This window comes from Diplotaxodon limnothrissa, linkage group LG17 (genome assembly GCF_057381915.1).
Source record: "Diplotaxodon limnothrissa isolate DT_005_m linkage group LG17, D_limnothrissa_male_GT1.1, whole genome shotgun sequence".
Classification (NCBI taxonomy): domain Eukaryota; kingdom Metazoa; phylum Chordata; class Actinopteri; order Cichliformes; family Cichlidae; genus Diplotaxodon; species Diplotaxodon limnothrissa.
In genome coordinates, this window is record NC_140612.1 from 1,544,153 (window position 1) to 1,565,821 (window position 21,669).

The 21,669-nt window shown below is 44.7% G+C and overlaps 1 protein-coding gene across 3 annotated transcripts in view; it reads left to right on the plus strand.

Annotated features, from left to right (window-relative positions):
• mkln1 (muskelin 1, intracellular mediator containing kelch motifs) overlaps positions 1 to 21,590 on the plus strand; it is a 28,882-nt gene extending 7,292 nt beyond the window's left edge. The window contains exons 6-18 of one of the 3 annotated variants that reach the window (XM_085375692.1): positions 1,895 to 2,087; positions 2,183 to 2,299; positions 2,534 to 2,599; positions 7,342 to 7,454; positions 7,560 to 7,772; positions 9,885 to 10,106; positions 10,193 to 10,322; positions 12,702 to 12,849; positions 13,613 to 13,727; positions 14,347 to 14,486; positions 15,128 to 15,230; positions 16,493 to 16,547; positions 17,450 to 21,590. In XM_085375692.1, coding sequence (XP_085231818.1) covers positions 1,895 to 2,087; positions 2,183 to 2,299; positions 2,534 to 2,599; positions 7,342 to 7,454; positions 7,560 to 7,772; positions 9,885 to 10,106; positions 10,193 to 10,322; positions 12,702 to 12,849; positions 13,613 to 13,727; positions 14,347 to 14,486; positions 15,128 to 15,230; positions 16,493 to 16,547; positions 17,450 to 17,571 — 1,737 coding nt within the window. In that variant the 3' untranslated portion in view covers positions 17,572 to 21,590. Of the gene's footprint in view, positions 1 to 1,894; positions 2,088 to 2,182; positions 2,300 to 2,533; positions 2,600 to 7,341; positions 7,455 to 7,559; positions 7,773 to 9,884; positions 10,107 to 10,192; positions 10,323 to 12,701; positions 12,850 to 13,612; positions 13,728 to 14,346; positions 14,487 to 15,127; positions 15,231 to 16,492; positions 16,548 to 17,449 lie in introns of those variants that run through there. The other 2 variants (XM_085375693.1, XM_085375694.1) reach the window with 2 other exon arrangements.
• Positions 21,591 to 21,669: the final 79 nt, after the last annotated feature.

Consider the following 21,669-nt stretch of genomic DNA (forward strand, 5'->3'; position numbering starts at 1 on the left):
TTCTTGTATATTTTACTACAACATGAAGAATATAAAATAACTGTACCTGCTACTGTTCGAGTTAACCAGCAGCAGCCGTGTTCTGATCAGGGAGGTTCCTACAAACAGAGAACTAACAAACTGCTGAAATGTGTGGTGCTTTTGGATTAGTGACTAACATTAACAGTGCTAACACAAGCCATTCCTTCCCTGACCCGTAACCATCAACAATATCTGTGCATGTGGTTTGTTGCTGCTTCACTAGTTCAGCTGTTTCCAGTTTACTTTAGTTTACAAATTATAGCCAATATACAGCTGTTTATTTAAACATCTCAGAGTGCGCCCAAATGCTTGATGGAGCTGCAGACGCTGGTGATAGCATAGCATACTCTGCCGGATGGTGGACGTGTACATGCTCATGCAAGTTAGTCGTGTTTGAGTACTTTGCTCGCACTTTACATCTGCACAAGCAGCACACCGCTTTGAGTACATCCTTAGGTTTACCCCTTTCATCCAAAATTGGCGACTTATATATATATTTTTTAATGCTGTCAGTGTTAATGTGCCATCATCACGACTAACACGATTAATAATTAACCCATCTGGAGCACAGACTGAGTCAAAATCCCCAAAATGTCTCTGTTAACACATTTCAGGCAGTTTGTTCAAAGTTTGTTCATTCTCTCTCTCTCTCACACACACACACACACACACACACACACACACACACACACACACACGCACGCGCGCGCGCGCGCGCGCGCACACACGTATGTGTGTGCGTGTATATCTTGTTCAGTTTCATGTCACTAAAAGAAGCTGTAACTTAGATGTTCTGTCTTGTTCAGAGTCGGCTGAAGGACTAACGACTTCACACACAAAAAGAATTTCCCAGAGACTCGATGTTCCATATATTTTTGATGCTGCCTCCTTGTGACAGTACACGGCCACAACATGGTTCAGTGCACACGCTTTGTGTAGGACCAATGCACAGATACACCGGTCCCTTAACAATGGCAGAAACATTTAACTAACTATATGAACTAGTCGTGCACAGGACGACAGTAGCCGCTGCTCTGAACAACAGTATCCTGCAGGTTTTGGCAGGCTACACCTGTCGGGTGTTTGCATGGCTGAGCGGCTGCATCTAGTCCTCCAACTGTAAAGCATCCAGTGCGGTGGTGCAAAGCACCCACCCCTAGACGCTATGGAGCAGCGGACACGTGTTCTCTGGAGTGATGATTCAGGTTTCTCCATCTGACAATCTGATGGATGAGTCTGGGTTGGTGGTTGCCAGGAGAATGCTACTTGTCTGACTGTGTTTTGCCAAGTGTGAAGCTTGGTGGAGGGGGACTGTGGGGTGGGACTGTTGGCTCAGCCCGTTAGTGAAAGGAACTCTTAATGCTTCAGCAAATCAAGACACTCTAGACAATTTCATGCTCTCAACTTTGTGGGAACAGTTGGGGATGTCGCCGTCCTGTTGGAACATGGATAAGGGAGTTTGGTGTGGAAGAACCTGACTGGCCTACACAGATCCTGACCTCGACCCCAAAAAAGCACCCTTAGGATGAATTGGAGTGGAGACTGGGAGCCAGGCCTCGTCCAGCATCACTGTGTCTGAGTTCACGAATGCGCTTCTGGAACACGATGCTCATAACCACCGTATGGATTAAGAATCGAACGTCGCTTGAGTTCATATACGTGTGAAGGCAGCATAATGTAAAATACTAGACTGGTGGCATCATGCGCTGCGTTGTGTTTTTGTTTTTAAAAAAAGCTTTGAGGCGTAATACTCAACCTTCAGTGTCATTTGGTTTCACACGTGTGTGATAGACCTGATGCTGAGTCGGGTGTGGTCCAAGCATTCGTGCAGTGAGTTGAACTCATCAGTTTGCTCTCCATCATGTCCTTATAGTACCGAGAACAGGAAGCCATCCGCCTTTGCCTGAAGCACTTCCGACAGCATAACTACACAGAGGCCTTCGAGTCGCTGCAGAAGAAGACTCGAATAGCTCTGGAGCACCCCATGCTAACCCACCTGCACGACCGACTGGTGCTGCAAGGAGACTTTGATGCCTGTGAGGAGCTGATAGACAAAGCTGTGAGAGGTATGCAGCCATAGTGTTTGTTCTGACTGAGAGAAATGCTCATGGGATTATGCTTGTTTTCTTTCTCATATTTGATTCATGTGTCCTCTTGCTAGACGGCTTGTTTAACCAGTACATCAGCCAGCAGGAGTACAAGCCCAGGTGGAGTCAGATCATCCCCAAATGCAACAAAGGTACAAGCGCCCAAGAAATCAACCACGACGAAATGAACAGTGAGCCCATCTTTCCAGTGGGAAATGTTCCCGCTTATCACACATTTCAATACATGCTGACAACTTTGCCACCTGTCTAAAGCAGCGCTGTCTTTCTTGTCTGTTTGCTGCCCCGCCCATCCCTTCGCTCCACCCCATTTTGCCTGATCCACGCCTCACCTCTCTGCTTCGTCGTCTGTCCCCCCCACGCTCACACTCCATCTTTGTCTTTTCCATCCTCTTTTCTCTTTGCAGGTGACGGTGACGACAACAGGCCGGGGATGAGGGGAGGACATCAAATGGTCATTGACGTCCAAACTGGTGAGACTCACACAGCGCACTGTTATGACTTGGCTATGACTCACGTCCACCTATGCACACTGAGCTCGCAAAGCTCTGCTGCCGTTTAATCAAATGAACCCTCCACAGTTCCCCCACCTCGAACGTTCTCCTTCCAACCAAACCGTTCTATTTGTAAAAACACATTAATCTCGGCTTTTGTTTCGACAGACGCACCGCTGCTTTTTAATGAATTAATTTATTTTAACCCTTGGATCTGACAACATTGTTGGCAGTGTACTTCCCTGCTGGCTGCCAGGAAAAACAGAAGCCTGCATTGTTAGTGTGTGTATGTGAGACTGAGTGATGCAGTGTCTGCAGCTCGTGTATGAGCTGGGAGAAGGCAGCATCTCTGCTCTGCATCAGGCAGCACACACTGACCTCTGTGTCCCACCACAGGAGTCGTGGTGCAGGACTTCCCAGTGATTTCTCTGTCCGGTGCCTGATATCGTTTACATTCTCGTAATTAGTGTTATTTTATTTTATTTAGAATTTCTTGTCAGTTTGTTTTATTTATTTAAACACAAGGAAGGACCAGTTAAGCTATGGCGTCACAGCCCCTGATCTGAGTCCCTTTACTGGCTGTTGGGATTTGTACTGTACATTCTGGTTATGATGAACCGCTCTCTATTTGAACACACAGCTTATCTGGTAAATGTTTACGGCATGAGAGGGACAAAGGGACAGAACACTTGGTTATCCAGGGTTTTCCTGAGGTTTCTGGATGATATGCAGCATTTGTTGTGGTTGTGTGGGAGGCTGCACTGATTGTGTTTCAGTAAAGCCTGTTGGTTTGGACATTTTGTTGTCATTACAACAATTTACATGAAACAATACAAACACAAAGAAAAACTCTGGAAGACCTTTTAGAAAGCTTGCACAAGACAACAGTTTAAAAAATGACAGTCTGGCTGCTTGGAGGCAAAATACAAAGAATGCAGTAGATTTAACATTTAACAGTACACTTACAAAGTTGATGAATATATTTTACTCAGTAATTTAACAATAAACTTATACCATATAAAATTATATTTCTATCACATGAACCTCGAGTCCTTTCAGACAGTTGCCACATGGTGGGAGTTATTATAGCGTGACACGTGGAAAGCTGCAGTTAATAGTAGGGCTGTGCGATATGACCAAAATCTCATCTCCCGATATAAGACATCTGTCGTCCGATAACGATATAAATCACAAACATGTAACATTTTCTGTAAATTCTGTGAATCTCAGGTAGGTGAAGTGTTTCCTGCTGGGCGTCGTGTAGCTGGAGTCGAGTGTTTTAACCGATGCATGAAACGACACATTTTTAGACATAAGTTGTAACGGCGCCGTTTTCTTTGTGAGTATTTATTACACGGCGTGCTGCGGGGAAAAGCCTGTTCTAACGTTTGAGTCTAAGGTTTATTTTTTAGCACCTGGCGGCTCTTTTTTACTTCTCATCCGTAAATAATCTGCTCTTTCACGTGATTCCGTTTATTTTGAAAAGTCTGAACAGGATCTTGAGCTTTATTGTGAAAGGTTTATGTGGAACATAAACAAGCGGACACGTGATGGTTTTACCCTCGTTGTTGCTAACGACAACGCATAAAAACAGGCGCTTGTCCGTCCGTAGTGTGGTTATATTAAATATAAGAGAAAGAGAGAACTTTAAGAAATGAATACAGCCACTACAGTGACATCAGAACCATGAACAAATATTACTGTAAACAGTTTATTTTGCGACACCACGAAACAAACGACAGCGTAAAATGAAACGATAGATGTTTGTATATCGTCATCCGATATATATCGTTACATCGAACAGCCCTAGTTAATAATGTGATTAACAAAATACAAACTAACACCTGAAACATGTCAGCGGAAACCAGTTTGTCTTATGTTGAGCTGAGGATGTCAGCAGCTCTCAGCTCCCACGCCAGCTGGTCGAAGTTTGCATTGCAAACATAAGATAAGATAAGATAAGATAAGATAACCTTTATTAGTCCCACACGTGGGAAATTTGTTTTGTCACAGCAGGAAGTGGACAGTGCAAAAGTTATGAGGCAAAAATTAGAATACAATAAGAATAAATACAGTACACAACTGTACAGAATAGAATAAAATAATATACTATATACAGTAGAATAAAATAAAATAAATATACAATAAGATAAAAATAGAATACAAATACTATATACAACTGAGTAAAAATACAACGATGCCAGAAAAGATTATTGCACTTAGTGTTATTGCACATGTGTGGATGTGTGTGTTTGTTCAGTTAAAGTCTTTGTTGTGGAGTCTGACAGCAGTGGGGAGGAAAGACCTGCGAAATCTCTCCGTCCCACACCGTGGGTGCCGCAGTCTCCCACTGAAGGAGCTGCTCAGTGCTGTCACAGTCTGCTGCATGGGGTGGGAGACGTTGTCCATCAGGGATGACAGCTTAGCCGCCGTTCTCCTGTCACTCACCACCTCCACTGGGTCCAGAGGGCGTCCTAGAACAGAGCTGGCCCTTCGGATCACCCTGTTCAGTCTCTTCCTGTCCCCAGCAGAGATGCTGCCGCCCCAGCAGACCACGCCATAAAAGATAGCAGAAGCCACAACAGAGTCATAGAATTTCTTCAGGAGTGGGCCCTCCACCCCAAACGACCTGAGTCTCCGCAGCAGGTACAGCCTGCTCTGCCCTTTCCTGTAGAGGGCGTCTGAGTTATGAGTCCAGTCCAGTCTATTGTTCAGATGAACACCAAGGTACCTGTAGCTGTCCACAGCCTCAATGTCCATACCTTGGATGTTCAGTGGTTGCAGTGGAGAATGCTTGTGCCTGCGGAAGTCTACCACCAGTTCCTTGGTTTTACTGGCGTTGATCTGGAGGTAGTTCAGCTGGCACCAGTCCACAAAGTCTTGGGTCAGACCTCTGTACTCCTTGTCGTCCCCATCAGTGATGAGGCCGACTATTGCAGAGTCATCAGAGAACTTCTGCAGGAAGCACTGGGTGGAGTTGTGGGAGAAGTCTGCAGTGTAGATGGTGAAGAGGAACGGAGCCAGAACCGTTCCATGTGGGCCCCCGTACTGCAGACGACCCTGTCCGACACACAGCCCTGAGTCCTCACATACTGTGGTCGGTCGGTGAGGTAGTCCAGGATCCAGGTAGTGAGGTGATGGTCCACTCCTGAGTTCACCAGCTTGTCCTTTAGAACCGAGGGAAGAATGGTGTTGAAGGCACTGGAGAAATCAAAGAACATGATTCTCACAGTGCTTCCAGCGGTCTCCAGGTGAGCGAGGGAACGATGTAGGAGGTGAATGACGGTGCCATGGTGCCAACCAAACTAAACCAATCATACTCATGTCATGCTAGCTGCCTTCATCTGACAAGACCTGCAGTCAGCAAAAAGATGGACTGACAGGAAGGCACGGAGGCTGTTTTTGCAGAAATGTTGATTTGCTCTGTAGTTTTAGCTCGGCCTCTAGATGATGATACAAAATAACATTTTTGTTATGGACTTTCAAATGTTGCTTTATGGCAGAATTATTAATTATTGGATATAATTACATATATTTGCCTCATTCCAAGTGCTCATTTGCAGCCGTTTCCAGGCTTATGTACACTCGGTCATATACATCATATACTGCCACAGATGCTGATATGCTTAAAAAGAACTTGAATAGGGGATTTCCACTTTGTATGAAGCAAGCACATCATGATCTCATGGTGAAACCAGTGTTTTATAAACACTCTGCTCATATATTCCTTTTCTTTCCCGTCACCTTTTGTTATGTTTTTGCTTAATCGCCCTTCTGGCACAAAACGGACTTTTTAACAAAGCTGTTGCTTCACGAGCGTCATATTTACCTCCACACAGTGTGTCACTTCAAAGGGGGAATGTGATCTGAAAGCACTTTAAATCCCAAATTCCTGCTAATCCTTTACACAAATCAACCGATTGTTGGTCGTTTCCAGTGACTCATAATACTTTGTGTCTTTACAACTCATTCTCGCAGCTTCCTACATCTCCCATCTGGCCTGAGCTACACTGGCCTGAATTTGACCCAAACAAAGTTTCACAACAGAGAGAGCGCTTTAAAGAGTCATGCTACATTGCAACGCGCCATCTCTCGGCTTGCTTGTCAAATCATGGAAAATGTAGCTTTAGCTTTCCCCTGTAAGCGAAAGCATAAATCATCTCAATTTTGCATGTTTGCATGCTGACGCCGTCTGACCGAAGAGTCCGCTGTGCAGAGTAGACCACCGTTTGAACCCCCACCACCATGTGTTATTGATAAAACGTAGTTCTGAACAGAGACTTGTGATGGTGGGTGCTGTGAACTGCAACATAATATCTTTTCTGATTTCATGTACAATAAGAAAACAGATGCTTATTTAACCTCCTAGGACCATCCACATATGTGGACGTCACATTTTGGGACGTCTAGACCAAAATACTTAATTTCTCTCTACAAGGGCCTGATATCCACTTACAAGGACATCATGCTGCCACTGTTCTATCAAAATTTGAAACAAATGTCCTCATATGTGGATCTCATTTTTCTCAGAAACAAAAATTAGGTAAAAATCTGGTGATGCTTTGTTTTTACATTCTTTAGGTCCCAATCAGCCCAAATAGCAAAGACACGTTCAAAATGCTGAAAGAGTTCAGGTCGTAGGAGGTTAAGGGAAAAACAACAACCTTGTTTGCAGGAGCATGGTTACAAAAGGCTCAGTGCTGGTCATTTCTAACCCACAGAGACGGTGTACCTGTTTGGAGGCTGGGATGGGACGCAGGATTTGGCAGACTTCTGGGCCTACAGTGTGCAGGAGAACCAGTGGGCCTGCATCTCCAGAGACACAGAGAAAGAGGTGATCAAACACTCACCAGTGTCTTCTGATTGTTTTTGACTAGAAAAGAAAAATCACTGTCTGTGCATGTTAGACACACGTGTAAGCATGTCTCCTGTGTAACAGAGTGGTCCGAGTGCTCGCTCATGCCACAAGATGTGCATCGACTCACAGCGGCGACAGATCTACACGCTGGGCCGCTACCTGGACTCCAGTGTCAGGAACAGCAAGTCGCTGAAGAGCGATTTTTACCGCTATGACATAGACGCCAACACCTGGACGCTACTAAGCGAGGATACGTCGGCCGACGGAGGGCCAAAGTTGGTGTTTGACCACCAGGTAGCTGCAAAGGCAAAACGATCTCTTACACTCCACTTTCCCTCCATATTCAACATCCTTTGTCCCGTCCATTCACCGTTCTTCCTCTGTAGATGTCCTAAACCTTTAAGCCGTCCTCCTCCTCCTCTGTCTGCAGATAACTCGACCTGACCTGTCCCTCTGAGTTAATCATTATCAGTCCTGTTCCTTCCTGTCACTTCCAAAAACAAAAATCTTCAACTGTGTCACCTCCAGCTGCTTTTTGTTAGTGCCTCCATCTCCAAAGCAAACATCATAACAGGTCTCACCATCATCTTGGGCACCTTCCCTTTGACTCTTGCTGCTAACCTTCTGTCACACATCAGACCTGACACTCAGCTCCACTCACCCCCGTCAGTTGCTTAGTTGACTCCAGTTCTTTAAATACGTGTACTCACTGCATCTTCCTCGTGTTTGTCCATTGTGTCCGAACACTGTCAGACACAACAGGGGCCTCCACTCCTGAACCAACAGGAGGTGAGATGGAGGGGCTGTGTGTAGTCTGAACCTGGCTTAAGTTTAACAGCTCAAGGAGAAGCCTTACCTTAGCTGATTAGTAATTGCAAATCTTTAGTTTTAGCTCTAAATGTCTTTAATTTTTGTTCACACATTTTTAAACATTTCCAACCTTCATGTACGTGGAGTAAAAGTATGTTTGCACTAGGTGTTCACCCCGTGACGTATAAATAAATACAACTCTTGTATTCGGTGCATCGTTTCCTTGCGTACGAGACAAAAGGATTCAAAAATGTTTTCATCAAACCTGCACATAAATAAAGACCACAGGGGGAAAGGGTAGGTGCACCTTGTGTAGTTTCCTTGTGTATGTCAGATAAAGGAAAGTGGCACAGCTAATGTTAAATATACATTGGTTTCATTTCACTGCTGCGTTGGTTTGAAAGGGCTTAGTCTTGCTGCCACTTTTAGCTCCAGCAGAAGTCAACTTGAGTCCTGGCTAAGCCCAAGCTGAAAAACACGAGCAGCTCTTTGTGGTCATACTCTGTAGCTGCTGCTGGCGTTCATGTTTGTTTGATCGACAAAGCTGTGACGCACACGTGACCTCACAGCAACAGTGGAGACTTGTCTGTGCTGTGCTCTCCTCACTCTTTGAGAGGCAGCGTTTAGATGCTGCAGCTTAACTATTTTTAACATCATCCAAAAGCAGCTCTAAGATGTCACCTTAGGGTTGGGGTGAAACTAAGGCAGATGTTTGTCACTTTGGACCAGGGCTGTTGCTGGCGACCAAGAAACGTTCAGGCATCAAGTTAAACTTGAAAACCAAGAGCATTTTAAACCATTTTCCACATTCTTGCTGCTTCACAGCGCAGCACCTCACATCCTGCATTATCAACAGCACATGTTCTACTAAAATATGATATGAAAGTGTGTTACTACAGAAGAGCTTAACTTATTATTAAAATATACCAAATATAGATCTGAATCCATCCATTTGCTCCCACTTATTTTGAAGTTGGATCTTGGGTGCAGCAGGAAGCCCAGACTTCCCTCTGGGCCCTCCTCCTCCTGGGAAACACCGCCTAGGCCAGTCGATAGGTGTAATCTCTCCAGCGTCTCCTCCCAGTAGGACGTGCTGGGCCTGAACGCCTTACCCAGGAGTTGACAGCCTTAGCTGTCTCCTCCTGATGTGGAGGAGTAGCACTAATAGAGAGCCCATCTCATTCTGATGGTGTTAACAAAAATATCAGCCTATTAACGGATTAGTTTTTTTAAACAACGATGCGCCATCTGGTGGCAGATGTCTGCATAACATTTAGGACAATAATTGACCAGCATTGGGCATCAAATTTAAATTTCAACAGTTAGTTAAACGACTCGTAAGAACAGCAACGAGCAATCGAGTAGTCGTGTAGTCGCACACATCCCCACTTTGGACATTTGTTAGGCAGAATGATTTTAAAGCTGAGTCGTGTCCAAGAAAACACAAGGCAGTTAAAAAGCTTCAACTCAAAAAAACAAATGGAGAAAATGTAATGAAGGAAGCTTTGATTTAATCTGAAGCATTTAAATCAAAGTAAATTAGTTTCAGCTCAGAGATGCATTTTTATTAACAGTGACAAACTGCTCTTCCTGCAGATGTGCATGGACTCTGAGAAGCACATGATCTACACGTTTGGCGGTCGGATCCTGACGTGTAATGGAAGCGTGGATGACAGCCGGACGTCGGAGCCGCAGTTCAGCGGCCTGTACGCCTACCACTGCCAACTGGGGACGTGGAGCCTCCTGCGGGAGGACTCGTGCAACGCTGGCCCAGAGGATGTTCAGTCCCGTATCGGGCACTGCATGCTCTTCCACACTGTGAGTGCGTCATTGGATCTATTTCTGAGGACAATCCCGTCAGCGACTGACTTTAATGTCGGCCATTATTTCTGTTTCTTCGCCAGAGGAACCGCTGCCTCTACGTGTTTGGTGGTCAGAGGTCAAAGACGTACCTCAATGATTTCTTCAGTTACGATGTGGATGGAGATCACGTAGAAATCATATCTGATGGCACCAAGAAAGACTCTGGGATGGGTAAGAACATCTCATATTGGATGATGAGGTCCACTGGTTTATAGAGCTGCACACAGGGAGAGACGACACAGATTAAGCTATCAGTAACAACAAATACAGGTGGCCTGTAATCATCGTAGCGTATTTTCAGACCTCATCAGTTTTTTACACTGCCGGGTTTCAAAAGTGGTGATTTAGATTTTAGTGGTGTCCCTCATCAGTCACCGAGTGTCAGCTCGACTCGGTTCACTTGAACAGCGTAGCTGGTACCAGGTATTATACTGAGAAACCCTGAAAACCAAGTTGAGCCGAGGAACCGTTGGAAAAGGAGAATTCGCTGTTTTCTATTAGAGGAATCACAGATCCTGTATTCAGGGCAGTGCTCTACTTTAAGCGTATATTAAGGGTTTGTCCAGACCCTGAAAACGAGGCGCTACTGAACACATCCCTGGAAACAAATATCACCCTTTTATTAAACTAGCTCGCTAGCTTCAGTTCTGAAACGTATTGATAAATTCATACTAAAAACCTACAGCTTTGTTTGAGAGCACTCCTCTCGTGGTAGATATTCATTTGCACGTTTGTGGTAGCTGCCTCGTAGTCTTCTGGGCTCTGTTTGACTCAGCTACATTAACAATATGATAAAATGATCGAGGCTAATAGATTCTGTGAGCTATCAGAACAGAGATGACGATTGTCTGGTTAAGGAGCTCCTCCACTCTTCAGACACTTCCTGCCAGATCGACTAAAATGTCTGCTACAGTCTCAGCTTCACCTCAAAGCCAGTATAAATAGACCTTGTCTACCCACCACTTACCTCTGTCTTACCCTGCTGGAGCTATCATCAAATCTGTATGATTTGATGAAAAATGTGAGCAGGAAAGAACCGAAAGGATTTGATTATGAAGCCAAACACGTCTCATGTTGATGTGAGCTCAGCACTGAAACGCCAGCTTGTCCTGTTGTGCTGACTGGTAACTGTCGACTATAACAGATGTAGTTTGCAGGGTGAAGCTAACACATTCGGTTCTTGAAGTTGTTGGAGGTTTTTTGTTTGTTTGGTTGGGGGTTTTTTTGAGGGCGGTGCAGGCAGGTCGTGTTGGTTTGTGTGTTTGCTGATGTTTGTTGAGCTGATAGAAACTTTGCATTTACGATGACCTGACAAACAGAAAACGTCACTCCCTTCATGCACGCTCCTCTTCGGTATCGCCAACTAGATGCTGAACTGCAGTCACAACATATGCACATCTGCACATCTGCACTTCTTCCAGTGTTGTGCCAAAACTCCAAACCGGCCGACCCCTGACTGCGACTCTTCATCTGTGTTTGTGTGACATCCGCTGCTGATTCGTACCTGAACACACCTGCCTTTCATAAGGCCCAGTGACCTGAAAGAAGTCCAGTCAAAAGCCAAAGTATACGAGCCTGTTTAAGGAGTACAAAGTACAGATATGTGTTTAAAAATTTAAGGAACAAAGGTATAAATAACTTATATTATTACTACTCATTGACCCAGTATTGGCTCCCCTCACAAAGCTTTACAGTCTGTTGCTCTGTCGGAAATATCATTAATAATTCATTAAACACACATTTGTTGAGTCGATCAGTTGAATTTCACACATTTAAATGGTAATTTTCCAGAAATGAAATCAGCACCACAGCATCTCATCCTGAGTCAGCTGAGTGCTGAGCTGTCAGCAGCTTATTTCATGCTCTGCCCATCGTGTGGACGATTCAGGGAGGGAAAAGCAGCCGTGCTGACAGTGGAGTCACGATTCCATGTTGCTGCTGTGAGCTGAGCTGTGGCTACTGTTTCTACTGGACATTTGCGCTGCATTAGATTGACCTGCCAGCGTCATAACGTGTGAACGTTTTGTTATAGCTGACCCAGAACTCCGCATTTGTGGTTTTAATTGAATTCCTGATTTTATGAAATGGCGCAGTATGAAGATGTAAACGATGTGTGCTTCAGGCCTGCAGGCAGACTCGAGCTCCTCGTTAGGATTTCATATCATAACCGTGCACAGTTCCTCCTGTGCTTCGCTCTAATCATTGATCTGCAGAGACCCCGCCCCCGTGCTGTTTTAACCTGGCTCGATCCTTTAGCCCGCTGTAATCGTAGAAGATCAACCGTGTGTGTTGGGATGTCTGATCACACCGAGCTGCATTTGCATGCTGTTCATTGTTTCTTTCTGTGTCAGTCCTTGTTGCCATGGTGCTCGTTGCTATGTTATCGAGTAGTTTTCTTTGATGGCCCCTAACGCTGCCGCTTTCTTTCATTTTGTGGAGACAGAAGTTTTGCTATTATCAGCTTGAAACCCTGACCTGATTTAGCTAAATCAGACCTGCAGGTAAATGTGTTTGTCTTTGACCGTCTGTTTGCTCCGCTTGTGTATGCAGTGCCGATGACGGGCTTCACCCAGAGAGCCACCATCGACCCTGAACTCAACGAGATCCATGTCCTGTCCGGCCTCAGTAAAGACAAGGACAAACGCGAGGAAAATGTGCGCAACTCCTTCTGGATCTACGACATCGCCCGCAACAACTGGTAGGAGACGGAGAGATAAACACTCGCTTCGTCCTACTAAAAACTTCCTCTGATCATAACCACAACAACACTCACAGGAAGTACTTTCACACACCAGCTCTTTGTAGCCAAGATGTTCACCACAACACACAGCAGAGCATGCATGCAAACACTACTCGCATGCGCTTCGCACTCAACATTTCTATACAAATGTCAGCACTGCAGAGTATTTCACGACCTCTCCACACACAGCGCTGGTAATCCCTGAGAGGTGTGTGTGTGTGTGTGCGTGTGCGTGCGTGCGTGTGCGTGCGTGCGTGTGTGCGCGTGTGTGTGTGTGTGTGCGCGTGTGTGTGTGTGTGTGTGTGCGCGTGTGTGTGTGTGTGTGTGTGTGAGAACAGGCTGCAGGCCTCCGTGTTCCTGAACATTGAGTTCAGTAAATGTTCTTGTACTCTGTGTCCAGTGAAATCCTTCAGTGAGACACCTGCAGCATCGTGTGAGCGGCTCCCATTTCTTTGAGACAGCCAACTTTTAAACGTTGGGGCGTAAACATTTTTCTTAACTCGATCAAATGGTTGTTTGAGGTTTCACACTTGGCTTTATGATTCAGGTTTAGGTTGGAGTTGTGGGTTAATGTGACTGGAAGGACTTGGAAATGCAGTATTGTCAGTAATGCTTCTCACAAATGTGTGTTTGTGCTGTAACAAACAGTTGTTCCCGAGGGCTTCAGGAAGTGTTGTGTATCTTTACCGCTGATGTAAGTTGTGTGTGTGCTCCTGCTCAGGTCTTGTGTGTATAAGAACGATCAGGCAGTGAAAGAAAACCCAAGCAAGGCTCTGCAGGAGGAGGAGCCATGTCCACGCTTTGCTCACCAGCTGGTCTACGATGAGATGCACAAAGTAATGTACACTGTATTACACAAACACAGCCCAGCTCCCACTGCCCGTTCACACATCTGGCAACACGAAGCGCTTGCGTAGAATTTCAGTGCTTGCAAAGTTGAAATGTTTACAGTGAAAAAACAAAAATTCAGTTAATGATGCTTTAAACTGTTTGTAGGTCGTCCCCTTTTCCTTAATAAAGAAGGAGAATCACTATGAACAAACAACTATGTCACTTGCAGAATTTAGATTTGCGCAGCTTGACTGAAGTCCAGCATTTTTCCCTTTGACATTCTGACCGATGTTAACCTAACAACAAGTCTGACCTTTTTTTATTTTAAGTGCTTCAAACTGTATTGTAAAAGTGAGACTTCCTGTGTAAACAGACAGCAGGTAAATGTGAAGGAAGTGTGGATTAACAGTGGAGTGGAACGAAGCCTAGTACAGGCCTGGTTCGTTTGCATCGGGCCTACAGCTCGATCAGATCAACACGTATTTTAGAAGCTAAATTCAGATGAGAGCGGTGTGTTTTATTCATACGGCAGACACCAACAGGCAGATTTATCTTGTGCACATATCTAAAACATACTAAAGAGTGAATGATAAATGTATCTTATCCTTGTTTGTGTGTGTGCAGGTGCATTACTTGTTTGGGGGAAACCCCGGGAAGTCTTGTTCTCCTAAGATGCGCCTGGATGACTTTTGGTCCCTCAAACTGTGTCGGCCCTCCAAGGAATACCTGCTCCGCCACTGCAGATACCTCATCAGAAAATACAGGTCTGTGCCTTTAAAAGCTACCAGCAGCCAGCAGTGTAGTCTATACCCTGAACCCTTTACCTTGGAGCAGTAATGCTCAGTAAGTATTCCACCTCTAAAGTGAACCGTTTATCAAGTTTAACGTGGAATCTTCTGGATTTCTCTCACGATCTAAATGATTTTATTATTGAGATTCTTCTTCTACTTTCATATTATTTCTTACTTCACATATAAGCTGTTTCTCACTCCCAGCCGGCTGCAGCAGAGAGCTGCCTCTTCATGAGCCCAGCACTCCTGGGGGCTTCTTCTTGTTAAAGAGTTTTTTTTTCTTCCCGCTGTGACCAACGGGATAAACTAACAATAAATATGATTTTTTTTTAAATTGCTTCATTTATAGTTATAAAGTTATAAATTGGGGCAGCTTTTGTGACTGTGGTGACATGATTTGCATACGTAAAGTTAAAAAGAGTAAGTGTAACTGTAGCAGTAGCAATGCAGAGGTGCAGATCTGTGTGAGAAGGGATGAGTACTTCCTGTCTAGCACCTTTGGGAATCTAGCATGCACTTAGTTGCTTTGCTTCTGTTGCCATCAAGTTGCCAGTAGCTGTAACTGCAGCCTCCTCTGTTGGTATTCATGCCATCACTGTGTGTTGGTTTCACAGGTTTGAAGAAAAGGCCCAGTCAGAGCCACTGAGTGCACTGAAGTATCTCCAGAACGACCTGTCTCTCACTGTAGACCACACAGACCCGGATGAGACCAAAGAGGTACAAGATTTCCCTTAAACGTCTACGTTTGTATACAATCCAGTCTTTTAATGCATTCATATATGTGCATATAATAAAACTGAGAATATTAAGTAGTGCTGTCAAAATTAACGTGTTAATATTAATCCGCCATCACGGGCAACAGGATTACAATTTTTAACACACCTGGAGTGCAGAGCGACTCAGAATCCCTGCAATGTTTCTATAAAGGCATTTCGGGCAGTTTGTCCAAGTAGAGTCAGCTGCGCACATGCGCACGGGGCAGCTGGTGTGTAGTGACGGCCAGCTGCACCAATCAACTCGATGTGGAAGATGATAAACGCGCTTCGGCCCTCTCCGTGGGAAATTTAGCATTAAAAAAATAAGAGGGAACAGTCGACCCACATAAGGTATTTTGCACGTTGTGCAAGAAGGAATTCTGTTTTCACCGAAGCGCTTCCAGCTTAAAATATCACATTGACTCGAAGCACACGTTAGCCAGGATGCTGCTAGCACTTTGGCTAACGCCTCACCCAGCTTGGACACTCGCGGAGCATCGGGGCCTCAGGAAGTCGACCTCGGACACATCGACTGACGCCACGCGGAACAAACTGCAGACCTGTTAACATCACTGAGAACCTTTACACAGCTTTGGTTCCTCGTTCAAGCACGTGAAGCCTCCCCAAGACAGACAGAGAGAGGATACATGTTTACAGAGTTTTTACATGAATGTTCAACATGTTAAGTGCGATGTTTGCCCTTTTTTCTCGAGTCTGTTTGCTCATGCAAAATGAAACGTGATTAATATAGAATAAAAATAAATGATGTTTAATCATTAATCCAAATTAATCCACAGTTCCCCTGTGATCAGTCTGCATAAACATTTTAATAGTTTGACAGCACTAATATATATATTAGTGTATACTTCCCTATTAGTATCTTGTAACTGCATAAATGTCAGTTACAAGCTTAAATATAAAGTTGAAAAAATGTAATTACAGCCAGGCTATTGATCAAGTAATTGCGATTAATCGCGATTAATCACGATCTATTGACAGCACTGCTTTAAACACTTGCTGGTTTGTGAGTAATGCAGGCGTTAAGCCTCTGCTGCAGTTGGTAGGTTGAGTCTGTGTAGACAGACGTGAGCTCAGGTGTATCCTGCCCTCATCTGCATTCAGACCGGCGCAGCACCTGCTGCAGCAGGACTCTGATCAGTGCGTTTGTTTGTTCGTTGCTGTTGAACGTTAAAGTGACTCAGACGTTTGTTCTGTGTGCTTCAGTTCCAGCTGCTGCCCTCGGCGCTCTTCAAGTCCAGCTCTGACTTCATCCCTCTTGGTAAGAACCTGTTCAGAGTTCATAAAAGCTCACGCTCTGCACACATGGGAACCATCAGGTTTATAGTCTTTATAAAAGTGTGACAGAAACTGCAAGTGGAGAGGTTTTCAGAGTAAAAGTTGCACTTAATGAAACAAGTTGGTTGCAACGCTGAGGCACAACTTTTACTTTGAAGGCAAATGGTCTTCGTTTCACAGTTCCACTCCTGCGCAGAGTGCCAGTGTTTGTAGAAAAGACTCTGCCAACCAGTAGGGGTTAGGCATTTTTCCCTAGAGACGGGTGGTTACCATGGGATGGGACCATGGGTCACTGACTGGTTTACAGTGAGACTGAAGCTTTACCAGCGACTGCCATCCACCTCCAGCAGCCACTCAGTCTGTTGGATAATAATCTTTCTTTTCCCCTCGTTATTCCCGTGTCTCTGGAGAATGATTCATTGATTGTCACATGTCCCAAATGCTGGACAAGTTAATGTCACATGGTCACCAGTCATGTGTCTGCAAAACCTCAGTATTTCACTTCAGGCAGCACTTTTGTTCAGGTTGATGAAGGTGCAGGATTACCAGATATCTGTACAGCCTGTCTTCACTGCACACTGACTAAAACCAGCTTGTGACAAACGTCATCAAGAAGGTGCTGAAATGATATTTTATTGCTTCCTGTCTGTGTTTCACAAACTACATCACATAAACAAAAGAGGGCTGATGTAAAGCCATATATGTGTCTACATGATTACTTTGAGAGGTTGTGTGCTGAGGCCTGATTCTGTGCATTGAGTCTACACAGATGGTTTCCAGTCAGCATCTTCTAGACCCGGCCCGAGGAGCAGAAAGCATGGCGCTCTGCTCTGTACATGCGTCACATGCGTCTCTGCTCACCTGCGTTTTCTTTCTCCCCCTCAGGTTTCTCAGACATAGACCAGACGTACGCTCAGCGGACACAGCTCTTCGATACGCTCGTCAACTTCTTCCCAGACAGCATGACTCCACCTAAGGGCAACTTGGTAGACCTTATCACGCTCTAGCCCCTCCCAGCCTGCCGCTCGCCACACTGCTCTGACTGAACGCCCAGCCGCACACACCGTGTGGAGACAGAGACCAGTTATTTTTCTATTCTGGAACGCCCCCTGCTGGTGGGATCACACTTCACCCACCTCCACCCCACTGATCTGCTGCTATCACGGGCTGCGTTACCATGACGATGAGGGCAGCAAACACACACACACTGCTGTCCTTGTTGAATACGTGAAATTTCTACAACAGCCTGAGGGTGTGTGTGTGCGTGTGTGTGTACACGTGTGCTTTTTTTCCTTTTGTCTTGCTGATGGAGACTGCAGGAGCCAAGCCCAGCGCATCACTTTTGTTTTTGTTTGTTTTTTGTTGTTGAAGCTAAACAAAAATAATTTGCACATTTGTTTGCTGACTCTTCTTCGATCTGTGCTTTCAGAATCAACCACACATGTCCATTCACATGTTTACATCTGAGGCCAGTTGTTAAAAAATTAAGATTGTGTTGTTTTTTGTTGTTTCTCCTATAAAACCACATGTCAGCGTCATTTTAATGAGTTGGTAAGCTGGCTTTCCTGCAGCACCTGCCCCTATTTATGAGCGTGACGGCTGCACAGGCTGGAAAAAGTCAGCAGTTTTAAGCATCGTAGGAACAATAGAGGAATGATTCTATGAGATAAAGTTTAATATATATATATTAAATATATAGGTTTTGGTTGCTATCCCTGTAAAACTGGCTGATAACAGTGAAATGATTGGCCTGTCGTTGAATTCTGAGTGGATGTACAGAATATGTAAATATACATATAGGAATTTGCTCCACGTGTCCTGGGCTTGTGTCAGGTCATGCTCTTTCTCCCCATCCTTATCAACAAATGTCAAAAACAAAAAAACATCAGGGTCCAGTCACTCTGTGGCTCCACATTTAGCAGTTACTTACTAAGGACAGTTTAAACGAGACGTGAGTGAGGTGCTGGTGCAGGTATCCACCGTGATCTTTGCAGAGCAGCTAAAGGTGTTTTCAGTTTGGCAGCATGTTCCTTCAATGGGAGGATGAAGTGCATGAAGCTCTGGTCTGATTATCAGTCAGTCACATATACGATCATGGAACTTCCAGCTTATAATCTGTGTTGAATATTAAAGTCTGGGTTATCAACTTTTCTGTACTGATAATAATTAGTGCTGTGAGCGTTAATCTCATTAAAATGACGTTAACGTCATACCTGAATTAACGCGGCAAATCTCCGAGTTAGCGTGGCTCGCCCGTGCGTGGGGCTGGACAGCACTAACCCGTTGGTGGCGTGCAGCCCAACGAGCGAGCCGCGTTAACTCGCTAACGGAGATTTGCCGCTTCAAAGCGGTTATGGCGTTAACGTGATTTCAACTGGATCAACGCTCACAGCACTAATAATAACTCAACTGGGCTACAGTTATGATCTTCATGACTAATCTCATCGTGTAACCAACGAGCTGCTGGCTCGGCCCAAGAAAATGGAGAGCAGCTTAAAAAAAGAAGCACAAACCGGTATCGCTAATTAATCTTCTGTTGACTGAGTTCCTGTGGTTGACCTGGATGTGCTGCAGTTACAGCTAGAAACGATCCCACCCTGTTCTTTAGGTTCAGCAGAGTCTGTGACATAAAAGCATGCTGATTGGTCAGGTGGCAAAATAATGTGCTGGGGTCACCTTTCCCACCTTTGTTGTCGTGAACACACACCACCTTCCTTCATCGGCTGCTGTACCTCCTGATCACACAAACACAGAAGGAGATCCTGAAGCTTCTCATTGTGCGATTAGCCTCGCTGAGGACTCCTTGGTCCACGAACAGGCGCATCTTCAGATCATGGAGACATTTGCAGTTTGTAAAATTTGATCCTCAGCTGCTTCGGCTTATTTTTATTATACGCCTGAGACTTTCTTACCAACCATGTGTAACACACAGACCTGATTGTAACCTCACATACGGAAGGAAAACATTGAGCTGGGAAGTTTGGATAAAATGCTTTTGGAGGATGTCGAAGGTCCGAGTAGCTGGATATGTGTAGCAGTGTTGAAATGGACTGAAGCTGTGGCAGCTGCAGTTTCTCTGTCACCTCTGAGGGATCCGTGTTTCATGCAGGTGCTTACTCCCCATTCGCTTCCTGTTTGCAGTCTTCCCTGACTGAGTCAGACTCTCACTAATTGCATTTCACAGGAAACCTTTTCGCTTATATTTCTTCCAGTGCTTTGTTTCTGATAGCTGTGATGCAGTAGAACACTACAGACGCAGTCACACAGCTGCTGGGACTCTTGAGCACCGTCCGTCGAGCGTATGCTGTACTTGAACAGACTTCTTCCTGGGAGATTCAAAGAACGTTCGGCACAGTTTAACGAAAGAGTGGATTCTTTTACAGTCGTGTAACGCAGGCCAAATTTACGTTTCACACTCTTTCCCTCATAGTTTGAATCAGTTGGCATCTTTGATTCAATCTCATTCATTGGACACATGAATTATAGATAATGCTCTTATTTTGAAATTAAAGAACCTTAAGAACGTTTCTGTTTGTTTTTATTTTTTTAATAAACTTCCATAATTGAATTTCCTGAGCTGTGGGGCTTAGTGTTGGAGAGCTGTTAGTCCGCTGATGCATCACAAATCCACGGCAGTGTTCTTGCTTCCTTTGTGCTTCAAACGTACAAAGACCTGGATTTGTCATCGCCTGCTCGATTCTTTTGTAGCTCCAAAATGTGTTTTAAAATATGAACAAATCAAATTCATTCGTAAAATGAGAGCAGTGAGTGAAATTCTAGCACACTCGACCTCCAAACAGCGTGATGATAACGTGAGCTGCATGTAACTGCTTCCATTGACTTCCTGCTGCTATGACGATGTTACTATCTTTGCCTCAGAGGATACCACACTATATCTGTGCACTACATTTGACATGTGTTGATAGAGTGATACACTCTAACAGGAAGCTTCACTTGCAACACTGTTACCAGCTTTGTAACTGTTAACATAGTCAGCATAGTTTTCTGGTTGCCTGGCAACCATAATGGTAGGACACTTCAACAAGGCGCAGTAAATGAATAATCTTAATCTGAGCACATAGCAAGTGTTTGTCCATAGGAGCGTAGCCACTGCACCACCACACAGAGATGAGTTTGGAAATGTTTGGGTGGTGTCAGGACAGCTAAGCCCCTAACTCAGCCTCACCAGTCTACACCTGGGACGAGCTATGCTGTCATGGAGGAGGAAGTGTCCATAAAGGCCAGAGGTTTTCAATGCTGTAGAGATGAACGATGGCGAGTGTGTGGAGACGGCCTCCAAACGACTACATTTTATTGGCAGTTCTTCATTGACTTGGTGCTTCAGGCTGAAAGTTGATGTTTGGTTTTACAGATTAAACAAAAGAGACAAAGATTTCGTCTTTGAGCGTTTGGACAGACCAGCCGAGCTGCTTCCCTCCACACTTTGTGTCAGCTGTTCTTTAACGATGTGTGGTTTGTAACAAATGGCCTACTGTGTGTGTGGTCACGTTAATGACCTCACAGAGGTGATCCTTTCAGTTTCTGACATCAGCACACCACCTACAGGTCTCAATGTGGAATTTGTATCCAGTTATTTCAGCCAAGACTCCTCACTGTTCACCCTTTATTCCTTCTATGGAGCCTTCCCAGGATGGAGATGCTCTGTTCTATGTTCATGTGTGACTAATCTCAGACAGGTAGCAGGGATCAGCAGAAGTGGCCTAAATTTACATACTGAGGAAGTGTAACAGTTTACACTAATAAATGTTCTTTTTGTCTGCTAATCTGTTTCGGACGAGGAGAAATGTGAAGAAGTAAGAAAATGATGACATTTTGATAACGTGCAGGGCTCACCACACTGGCTGTAGCGTTAGTTTTGTGTTCAAGACTCATTCAAAGCACCTTTGTAAGAACACACAATGCCAAATACGACTTTTCTTTGTCTTTCTTTGGGTGGGACTCAGGAGTTTTAAAGCTGGTACTCTATGATCAGTGAGCACTACTCTGGATTACAGTGAATGTGTAGAAAGCCTTGCAGTATTGCATTGTATGTACTGTATATAATGAATAAAGATTGTATTTTGTTCAAGTTTTCCTAACTGCCA